The sequence below is a fragment of the Nyctereutes procyonoides genome, unplaced genomic scaffold (genome assembly GCF_905146905.1).
Source record: "Nyctereutes procyonoides isolate TBG_1078 unplaced genomic scaffold, NYPRO_anot_genome, whole genome shotgun sequence".
NCBI lineage: Eukaryota > Metazoa > Chordata > Mammalia > Carnivora > Canidae > Nyctereutes > Nyctereutes procyonoides.
This window is the reverse complement of record NW_026575031.1, coordinates 2,577,321-2,589,579: the sequence shown is the minus strand read 5'-3', so window position 1 is coordinate 2,589,579 and position 12,259 is coordinate 2,577,321. Positions and strand designations below refer to the sequence as shown.

Below are 12,259 nucleotides of genomic sequence, written 5' to 3'. Positions count from 1 at the left end.
CATAGAGTAAATAAATAAATAAATGTGAAATTTTTTTTTAAGATTTTATTCATTTATTCATGAGAGACACACAAAGTGAGAGAGAGAGAGGCAGAGACACATGCAGAGTTGGAGAAGCAGGCTCCATGCAAGGAGCCTGGCACGGGACTCGATCCTGGACTTCAGGATCATGCCCTGGGCTGAAGGCAGGCCCCAAACCACTGGGCCACCCAGGGATCCCCAAAACTTTTTTAAATCCAAATTTTTTTAAATAAATGAAATAAAGGACAAAGCATAATTAAATGATGGGGAATATGATGCTCTCATATTTGGGAGGGTATCAGTATCTTTGGAGAAGGGAGAGTGGAGGTGGAAGTAGGAGAGGTCATATGTGTAGTTTGGAAAAGATTTCTTTACATTCTGCTTGCCTACATTTGAGAACGACTGATCTACAGATGGAGATGGATTGCATATCCCTTAAACCATATGTTAGAAATACTATTTTCATCAAGTTTTAGGTCATATTCTCTGAGAATTATTTAGTTTACAAATCTGTTTTTTAATAAGTTCAAGCCCACATGGTATAATGGGTAGCCAAACTGTAGATGGAGCTGACATTTATTTATGAAAATTAAAAGCCAAATGTATTGTGCTCCTGATTAGGAGGCTGGCTTATATCTATATGGGAGAAGGCCCAGAGCATACCCATAGATAGAGGCAAGATTTTTCTTAAAACAGTCTCAGGTACACTTCAATACATAGTTAAAATGCTCAGATTTTATAGCATAAAGCATATCTCCAATGATTTTACTCTTGAAAATTTTGAAGCAGTGTTATTGGGAGTCCTTTGGTTTGAAAACTCAGTTTTGAATTAGTCTGTTTCCTATTTGTAGTTTGTATTGCATCAGTGTATACTCAAGATATAAAGTATTTAATAAATGTCACAAGCTCAAATGCAGTAGTGAGTTACAGAGGAAGTATATTTGAACCGTGATATTTTGAATTCTTAAAGAATTTAAATAAGCAAAAAAGCTTGACTTAAGTCTAGAAATAGTCAAAAGATTATGGCTAAGCAACAGCCAAGAATTTTGTAATAAAGATAGGAAGAAATAATATTTTTTCAATTAAAAAAAATCTGGGATGCCTGGTGGCTCAGCAGTTGAGTGTCTGCCTTTGGCTCAGGGCATGATCCCAGTTTGGGGTATCGATTCCCACATTAGGCTCCCTGCCTGGAGCCTGCTTCTCCCTCTGCCTATGTCTTTGCCTTTCTCTCTTTGTGTCTTTCATGAAGAAATAAATAAAATATTTTAAAAAAGGGTGGGGGGCAAGGATAGATGCAGGAAAGAAGTTAGGGGGATACCAACATGAAAGAAAGATAATGGTGGCACAGACATGGGTGTTAGTGGTATGAGTGAGGAATGATTGTGTTCTGTGTTATGATAGACTGGGTGAGAAATGTGAGGGGAACAAAAAGGAGTAAAAAATGACTTCACTTTCTAAAGTCTTAATCTTCTCAAGAACTTTGAAAGGAAATATTTTTGTTCCTATTTATGAACTAGGAAACTAAAGACTTAGAGTTTAGTTGACCTGTCAAAGTCATGCAGCTAGTGAAAGCCAGAGGGGGCTTCAAATCCAAATCTTGATTGCAAAACCTATATTCTTCCTACTGCACCGTAATGTAAAATATGTAATACAATGCCTAAAGCATATTTGGTACTCAATATATTATATTTTTTGTTTTTCTTATTATTTTTCACTTATAGTCAAATTCTTTTTAAGCAGGTGAAAGTTAATAGAGAACAGTAGTTCATGTAACCATAGGTGGTATAAATTTAATCACTATATTATCATTTTATTAGGATAAATTGATTTGCCTGTTTTGCATATGCTTCACAATTTTAATACCCAAGGAAGTTCTAAGAACAAGAATAATCATCCATTGGCATTTGGAAGCTTTTTAGCATAGATTTCTAAAATTAGAGTCTTACTAAAATTAATATTTGTAATCTGCCTGGAGATTTCATTTTTATCTGTTTATGCATAGCCTCTGGAAATTAAATATGTTTATGTTGTATATATAAACTTCATTATGCAAAACATGTTTTTTAAAGCATTTTAAATGCTAAAATCCTTGAGAGAAGCATTATGTTTAAAATCAAAGTAATTGCTGTGGATCCAAGTATAGAATATCAAGATATCATCTGATTTTTTTTTCTTTTTATTTTATAGGTGTAAAAGGCTTAATCTCCAGCCTTTAGCTTACCTTTGGCAAAGAAACCAGGAAGATTTGCTCCGAGAGATGATATCATCTAACATTCAAGCAATCATCATCAAAGTAGCAGCTTTGGGTACGTAGCCAGACTTTCAAGGGAGCTGTTACCACACAGATAATCTGTGTTCACTAATAAACAGTTACAACAGAAAAGGAGGAATAATTCAGAATGTAAAAATGTGGAGTCATTACTGAACAACTTGAGTAGGGGGAAGTTGAAGATGGGTTTTTGACCATTTACCAAAGGGATTACAAGTGCGCCTCATCATTTTCTTTTTTAAATGTATAACTACCTCTAAAATTATTATTATATTATGGTCCTTCGATTTAAGTTCTTTTTATGAATTTGGAACCTAGGTTCATAGGAAACAGGAAAAATAGGTTGATCTTTCTTTTCTTTCTTTCTTTCTTTCTTTCTTTCTTTCTTTCTTTCTTTCTCTTTTTCTTTCTTTTTTTTTGAAGCTTCTTAAAATCTGTATTTGGCATAATGTGATATTTTTCATATATTTTTCAAACATATTTTGAATATGCTAAAATAGAATTATAGGCTTTGTGGTGTCAGAAATAAGCAAAGTGGTAGGTTTTTGCTGAGGATGGTAAGAAAATTATATTTGAGAGAATGCCATTTGATCAGTTAGCATAGACATAACAGGCAGGTGGTAATGTGATTCCAATATGGATATTACATACGAACACATTTAATTTGTTATTTTGAATTTTTATAATTATATTCACTTTCAAGAAACCATAGGGTTTAAGCTCAATGCATTTATTTCACGAGCCTATTACAGTAAATGCCCTGGAGCCTCAGGTTTCTCAAAGCCTAAATCATGTACTTCATTTGCAAGTTTACATTGCTGATCTCTGAAATAACAAGGTCTCAAGCTGTGGAAGATTTTAAAGATAAATTTACATTTTAAGCAATATTAAAAGAAAGATCCCATAATATTTCTCCCTGGTAAACACCAAGCTACTCTCTCCTTGTTGAAGGTGAAATGTTGTCTTTATTGGAAAGTGTTCTATAAAGAACTTGAAGTTGATCTCCTCAGCTGTTAACAAGAGAAAGATCAAGGTGCAGTATTCTCATTTTTGAGAAAAGGTTGCTCAGCAACGCTTATGATTGAAGTTCTCACTATAGATATATTTGTCCTATGAGTTTCTATATAAATCTACACAGAGTATGCTCTCTTATCTGTTGCTCTCTCTTTTGGATTTTCTGAGATTGCCCAGTTCTATAATGATTTTATGAAACACCTCACTGGACAGTACACATTCTGTCACTTTTACTGCTGGAGAACAGAATGGATTAGGATCCAAAGAGAACCTACCTCATTAGAAAGACAGAGCCATGAGATATAACCTTGCCAACACCTGTATTACAGTGTAACTGATTCTGCATGTCTTTTCATTTGTCTCTGTGGAAGTGTATGTGACTCTGTGGAGGGATTAGAGATGTTGTTTACCTGTATTATACTTTTGGATAAAGTGTAAAACTGAGCTAATTTGTCTAGAGCATTTCAAAGAAAAGTATAGATGTGATTTTAATATTTGTAGGACATAGTTTCTGTTGATTATGTAAAGGTGTGCAAAGATAAAACTTACTCTTGAGAACAGTGTTAAAGAATAGTTTATGGAGTGGAACATTAGAGGACACAAAAACATGTAAATGATGTGAAATAGGTTTCCAAGCTCTCTTCCCCACCCATTTAAAATTTTCAGAATGGGTTTTAATCCAAAAGTGGGACAGCAGTATCTTTCCATAGGGAGAGGAGTTCAGCAAAGTTTTGTGGCCCATTAGATTACAGAGTAGTCTTAGAAAAGGGCCAACTCTACATGAACAAATAAAAATGTGTATCACAATTGTGTCATGTAACCTGGTCTCTTGTAGGCATCAGTTAACTCGTGAAATCTGCACATTAACAACTTAGTGTTTTAAGAACTTCCTGGTTTTTAGACTTACTTTGAAGAATGATGTACACATTTTATTTAAGAACAATCCTGCCTTTTTTTTTTAAGATTTTATTTATTCATTCACGAGACACACAAAGAGCGAGAGAGAGGCAAAGACACAGGCAGAGGGAGAAGCAGGATCCACGGAGGGAGCCCAATGTGAGACTCGATCCCAGGACTCCAGGATCACACCCTGGGCCAAAGGCAGGTGCTAAACCACTGAGTCACCCAGGGATCCCCAAGAACAATCCTGCCTTTTAGAAATATTTATTTTTAATTTTATGAGTATTACATAAATATATTCTTGCCACATAATGTTAATTTTTAAAAAAATTTATTCATGAAAGACACAGAGAGAGAGAAAGAGGCAGAGACACAGGCAGAGGGAAAAGCAGGCTCCATGCAGGGAGCCCAATGTGGGACTCGATCCCAGGACTCCAGGATCACGCCCTGGGCCGAAGGCAGGCACTAAATCACTGAGCCACCCAGGGAGCCCCACATAATGTTAAATTTTTATAAAGTTTCCATGTGTTTCTTGTGCTCTCCTCTCCCTCCAGTCACTCCCTTTCCCAGAGATATGTACCAGAGTAATAATTGATCATTTTTCTAGATCACTTTCTTTTTTGGTATCTGTATTGTATGTGAGTAGAAATACTATAATTGCTTTATGGGTTTTTAAACATTATGTGAGTGGTTATTCTGTGTATTGGTTGACAACCTGACTTTGTTACTCAACAGTATGTCTTAGGGATTTTTTCCATGTCAGTAAATGGAGATTTACCTCAAGTAGAGTCCTCAAACAGCTAATGCCTTAGTAGTCATGAGTCTTAGACTAAAGGCCATGAACCTGATCTAACAAATAACTCATGCCAGAACAAAATCCTAAATTATTTTTTCTATTTAAAAAAAATATATGTTTAAGTTAACATATAGTGTTTTATTAGTTTCAGGTGTACAGTTCCAACAACTAGTCTCTGTGTATTTAGTGCTTATCAAAATAAAGTGTACTCTTAATCCTCTTCATCTATTTATCCCACCCTCTACCCCCACCCATCTCCCCTCTGATAACCATCAATTTGTCCTCTCTAGTTAGGAGTTTTTTCTTTTAATCTCTTTTTTTTACCTTTGTTCATTTGTTTTGTCTCTTAAATTCCACATGAATGGCACTGTAACAGAAGGGGGAAATTATAGTATGTAAGATTCTTGAATTAACATGATGTCCTATAATACTATTTGAAGTAGACTGTGATAACTTAAATATACAAAATGTCAACTCTAAAGTAACTGTTAAAAAATAAAACCATGTAGGTAACAGGCCAGTAGTGGAGCATGAATTGAATACTGTAATATTATCCAAAAGAAGACAATGAAGGGTAAAAAAAAAAAAAAAAGAACATAGAACAGGTGAGACAAATAGAAAGGAAAAGTAAGATGGTAGATTTAGACCTAATCATTCTAATAATTACATTAAATGTAAATGATCTCAATACCTCCAAACAAAAGTGAGGGATTTTCAGATTTGAATAAAAAACTAAAAACTAAGGCCCAGCAACTATATTTGTCTATAAGAAATGTACTTTAATTATAGAAACATAGGTTATACCTAAAAGAATGGAGATATGGTAACATGAATTAAAAGAAAGCTGAACTGTTTATATTAACATCAGATAAAGTAGTCCTAGAACATGAATATTATTAGGGATAAAAAGGGGCATTTCATCATGATAAAGAGGTCACTTTATGCTCATGAGAGCATAACAATTTAAAGACTTATATACCAATAACAGAGTGTTAAGATGTACAACATGAAACTGATAAAGAAGAAATGGAGAAATCCACAGTTGTACACGGGGCTTTCAACATCTCTTTTCAGTAATAGTTAAACCAAGTAGACAGAGAATCATTAGGGATATAGGAAGTTTGAATAACAGTACCAACCAATTTGACCTACTTGGCACTTATAAAACACTCCATCCATTAACAGCAAGCTACATATTCATTCCAAGTACACATGGACCATTCAACAAGATAGACCCTGTTGTGGATCATAGGACGAGTCTCAGTATGTGTAATTATACTGAAATCAGGCAAAGTACTCTCTTTGACAACAGAGGAATTAAATTAGAGAAATATATTTTACTGCTACAAATACAAAGAAATGGACAAAAATATTTCATGGACATCCTGTATTTATTAACACTTTCAGAGCAGTTGGTGTCACTGAAAATTGGAATGGGCAGTTGATGTATTAGTTAATTAAAATGGCTGGTTAAAAAAATAAAAAAGATTTAAGGGTTAGCTTAACCAATTAAATGATTTTGTACTAATATTGACTATAAAAGGAAGTAATGTGAAGACTCTACTGGGAAGATTTCTGGGATTAGGAGGTAAGAATGAGGTCATGGGGCACAGTGCAAATATACAACTGTATGCTTTTCCTATTTCATGAAGTTTCTTTTGTCTTGCTTGATCTGGTGGTCCCAGGGCTGACTTTAAAGTTGTATGTACCAAAGGAAAGTATTATAAGTGCACTAAACACAGTATTAATACCACTAAGTTTAACAGTGCATATATTCTTAAAAACTCTTAGGGTTATGCCATAGCATCATCTGTGTAGGCAAATTAAGGGCTGTCTGTAAACATAGGGCCATGTGTCCTGTGATTCTTTATCTGTCAGACTCTATAATATCAGCCTGAGACTGAGTCCAAGGAGACGTATTAACAAGGCTGCTGCTTATACTGGCCTTGTATCTACTGAGGCAAAAAGACCAATCTCTTCATAGGAGATATTAAGGTGCCTTATGAAGAGGTACTAAGGCACCTATAAATGGCTTACAATTCCATGGAGGGGTGCAATCATGTGACCTCTGTGCCAGACTTCCTTGCTAGAAAATTTTAGGTATCCCTCTCCAATCTGATGCTGACTACTTAGCTGATGTTAAGAGAAACTTGGGACCTGTTTTTGCAGAGAAGGGAAGTTGCTGATGTTGTAGGAGCTTTACTGGAAGATTCCGCCTGATAATTTGGAGCAACTAAATGACAGAGTGCCACTTGATGATTCAATGTAGGGTAGTTTATTACAGTTACCACTCAGTTATTCATTTAAAGGCAGTAGTTAACCATTCTGATCATGTTTCCGCTGACTCGATAATTACTAATGAATCATATAGGTGTAAGATTCTGAACAGTAGAGCTTTTGCTCTCTTTGTGGGCATAAATCAAAACAGTATGTTGCTAAGACATTTACCTAGGTATAATGGAAAGCAGATTTCTACTGCCTGCCGTAGCTTGGTCTAGTCCTTCGAATACAGAATATGTCAATGAAAATAGAATTTATTTAAGGAAAAAAAAAAGGAAAAAAAAATTTATTTAAGGAAACACTACCCTTGAGGAAGATCAATTTGGAGGAGATATAATGAATCAGTATTACTGATAACTCCTTTGTGGAGTTATGCAAAATACATTTATGGAAAACATAGGACACCCAGGCAGAGCTGTATTTGGTATAGTATACCACTTGACAACCTCATTGAACTTCGTTATTTTTGTGTGCAAACCATTTTCCTAAATTGCACAAATATTACTAATCTACTATGGTGATAACCAATCTTGTAGGTTGGTTGCTCTTGCCTCCTCTGTGCCCCATATTCTGTAGGGATTTGGGGTACTGATCTTGAGGTACTATATCAGACCAAAATAATGTTCCTGAAAGCTCATCATGATGAAGAGGACTTACTAATCCAAATAGAGACACTAGAGGGAGCTCTCTTGCAGGAGACTAGCTACATCTAGAAATGGCCCTGGAGGGACAACTAAGCTTTAAATGACTGGACTAATAAAGTATTTTACTTTAATGGAACATCATTATCAGTCAACAGTACAGGAAAAGGGCTTGTATCTTTACCCAGGAAAGATTGATTAATATTCTAATTATTTTGGAAGTTGATGTTTTTAAAAGCAGTAACTGGGAGTATGAGATGCCAAGCTAAGGATGCTAATTATGGAAATATTATGGTTAGTCTAGATTATGGTGGGAATTACTGGACAGTGTGGCCTTTATGCTGGTTTTGTAATGGCCCAGGTACCGCAGATATAAAGGGGATTTGTCTTTCGCATGGTACATTGGTTAGGAGTGGACAGATAAAGGAACAACACTATATTGTCCTGAAGAGAACATCTTGCGTGATAACATCTGAAATCCAATGACTGTTAAAACCTGTACTGTGATGTTTGGGCTATAGTTATATTCTCAAACCAGATGTGGAATCCAGAATTTACTGAACAGTCATCTCTGGTCACCACTGCAGTCACTGTGAATATGAATGTGCATGAGAGAGTTTTTGTTGGGCAAGAAATGGAGAATGTTAATATGATTCTAATTGACCTCACATGCTAATCTGGACCAGAGTATAGCCACTGTAACAGGGAAGGACCTGGAAAGCTGTTCTCATGGTCCTGGATCTCTCCCTTATTTGCTGTGCTTTTTCATTACTTCTGTTCTTTAAATATGTCTGCACAGTTAGGGTTTTCGGAGCAAATATTACAGAAACTTGGGATGTAGGCTAAAAGATAAGCATTAAAATTTAATGTATGACTGAACAGTGAGAACTCCAGAGGGATTTATTCTCGGGAGGTATATGTTTGCATTTCAAGGATGAAGGAATGAGGCCAGGATCTTGGAGACCTCTGGGTTATAAAACTGAAGACACTAGTTTATTCCCCCTAGAAAGATTTTTTTTTTTTTAACATTGTAAAGTGTGAGGACACAAGTCTTTTCCTTTACATTTTCAAGGAAACTCAGGAGAGAGGGAAAAACTGTCTCTTTTTTCCAAAGTAAACATGCAGATTTATTTTTTCGGGATTCTTTACCTTCTGTAGAAGCAATTACTTGAAAGTAATTCTCATCATCTTGTTCCTGAGATAAGAGCTGGGGCAGAGAAGAGTCAGAGTGGTATTATCTACTTACTGTATGTAAGTACTAGTAATCATCCGTTCTGCTCCAGGAAACTCATGTTAGCATTCAGCATATTAATAAATATAGATATTAAAAATTTAAATATGAAACAACCTCATAATAACAATGTTGCAACTACTACCACCAATATCATTGTTGAGAATAGCTAAAAATAATTTTTTATATATGTTTTTCTGAATTTTCCCTACCACTTTTTTGAGTTCTGTATCTATTTGGTCTGAGCATAAAGCTATTATATACTGTATACTATTTTTGAACAGTTTTTGGAGATATAATTAGCATATGTAATCCACACATTTAAAGTGTACAATTCAGTATTTTCTAGTATAGTCACATGGTTGTGAAATTATCTCTGTAATCAGATTTTACAACATTTTTGTACCGCCCAAGAGAAACTTGTATGCATTAGCAATCATTCTCCATTTTCCCCTAACCTTCCCCTCACATCTAGTCCTAGGCCCTACAAAGCTACTTCATATCTTTGTATCTATAGATTTGCCTATTCTATATATTCACACATTTGTCTATTTCATACGAATGGGCTCCTACAACATATGGTCTTTTCTGACTTGATTCTTTCACTTGGAATAATGTTTTCAAGATTCATTTATATTATATCATGAATCAGTATTTCTTTTTATTGCCATATAATATTTTGTGATGAATTAATTGTCTTTTATATATATATTACTTTATTCAGTTTGCTATTACTTTGTTAAGGAATTTTGCATATATGCTCCTAAGAGGGATTGATCTATAATTTTTTTCCTAGTAATGACAGGCGTGGGTGATAAGGTTACCTTTGCCTCATAAACCTTTGTGGTTGTTTCTTCTTTTTCTGTTATCTGAAAGTTTTTCCATAAGATTGGTATTAATGTTATCTTCAGTGTTTTGAAGTATTTATTGCTTAAGCCATCTGGACATTGAACTATCTTTTGAGGAAAGTTTTCAAGGAGAAATTCAATTTCTTTGTTAGATTGCTTGGATTTTCAATTTCTTATTTCAATTTGATAAATTTTGTTTTTCCCAGAGTTCTTCTATTTGTTCTAAGTTGTGAAAATTCTAGGTATAAAGTAATTCCTAATGTCTTCTCATTGTCCTGTCATCTAGAGTATCAGAAGTGATGTCATCTTTTTCATTCCAGTTGCTAACTTCTTTTCCTTGCTTGTATACGTCTTCTAGGGATTTATCAATGTTATTAGCCTTTTGATTTTGTTGTTTTTCTATATTACATATGGGTTTCCTATTTTATTAATTTCTTCTGTCTTTATTATTCCTCCCCTTATACTCTTTTTGGGTTTAATTTGCTGTTCATCATTTCTAACTTCTTTTTTTTAATTGAGATATAATTGACATTAACAACATTATATTAGCTTCAAGTGTATAACATGATTCAATATTTGTATATGTTATGAAATGCTTTCTAATTACTTGATGCGTACATATACACTAAATTGCACCCTTGTTTTCTAGTAGCTATGTTTGAGCTATAATTTTTCCTTTAATTGCAGATATAGTTGTATTTTCATTACCAGTTAGTTCAAAGTATTTTCTACTCTGTATTGAAATTTATTTTCTAACCCAGAGGTTATTTAGAAATGCATTGCTTAATTTCATGCACTGCTTAATTTCCAAATATGAAAGTTTTGTATTTATGTCATTAATATCTAGCTCAATCACATTTTGTTCATATAACACACTCAGGAGTATTTCAATTCTTGGAAATTTTAAGGGGATGTTTTATAATCTAGTTTATGGCATAATAAGTTATTTCTAAGTTTTTAAATTTTATCCGTTTTTCATCAATTTTTCATGACTCACTGCTTTTTTCTTTATTTTCTAGTTTTTGTATATAGAACTTTAATATTTTCTTTTCTGGGAGGGATTACATTAATCTTTTCAATAGAATTCTTTAACTTATTCTTTAAATATCGATATAAAAACTGCAGTAACATCTTTTCAGTCCTTCCTAATCAATTTAAGTATTTTAAGGGCTTAGGCCCATAGAAAGGCCAGAAATATTTTCCTATTACAGATGTTTAGATTCCAGGGATACAGAGGATTGGTCTTTTATTCAAACTGACCTGCCATATTTTTTCAGAAATACATTTGATGTGTTGGATCTCATATGCACTAGTTTATAAGCTGATAATAGAGATGAATATGAACATTTTCAGAACTACATGCTCTGGTACTCTTGCAGTTAATTTATATATTGTACAGGACAGCCTGAGACAGTACATTTGGGAATGCCACAGCCAAATAAAGAACATCTCTACCTCCTTTTTCTCCCCGCTTCCATAGATGCATATGTGAAGGACCTAAGTCAAGTTTCTAGAACAATGGTTTTTAACTTTTGCTTCACATCAGAATCAACTATTGACCTTTTAGAAATCCTGTGCCCAAGCTGCAACCCAGACCAATTAAATTAGAATATCTGAGGATGGAACTGAGACACATGTAAATTTTTAGAGCTCCTCAGGGAATTCCAATAGTAAATAATACTAGTCTACTGCAAGGATCCTCCAACTACTACTTGCAGGCTAAATCTGGCCCCCCATCTGAATATGTTTTTTTTTCCCCACCTGAATATGTAAATAAAGCTTTATTAGATGGTCTAATTTGGTGGTTCTGAGGTGAGGCATAGGTATTAGTATTTTTAAAAGTTTGCCAAGTGATTGAGTCTAAGGGGCAGCCAAGGTTGAGGACTACTCTCTGCCTATAATAATAATCTGTTGTGCTACCTCTTAGCCTTTTCAGTGTATGCCTAATATCAAAATGCTCATCCTCATTATATTCCATTGTTTCAGGTATTATTTCTCTAATTCTTGTAATAAAATTGTTCTAAGAAGATGTGCCATGTTAATATGAACCGTTATAGCCTGTGGCACATTGCTGCCTATGCGCTATATTTTAAGGAGTGCCTTTTTATTTTATTATGGTTTAACTTGATCTTTAAGAAAGAATACTGGACTCAGAATCAAAATGTCATTTTGGTGCCTGATTTTATCATGTCTTAGCCTTGCAGTGTAGAGAATCTACTTAGATCCAGGACCTCCATTTTCACAGCTCCCATTTTCTTG

The 12,259-nt window shown here is 34.3% G+C and overlaps 1 protein-coding gene across 3 annotated transcripts in view; it reads left to right on the top strand.

Moving 5' to 3' along the window:
- Window positions 1-12,259, top strand: part of DPH6 (diphthamine biosynthesis 6) — a 153,677-nt gene that overhangs the window by 99,230 nt on the left and 42,188 nt on the right. For all 3 annotated transcript variants that reach the window (XM_055316734.1, XM_055316736.1, XM_055316735.1), the window contains exon 5: window positions 2,209-2,327. In XM_055316734.1, the coding sequence (XP_055172709.1) occupies window positions 2,209-2,327 (119 nt within the window). The remainder of the gene's footprint in view (window positions 1-2,208; window positions 2,328-12,259) is intronic.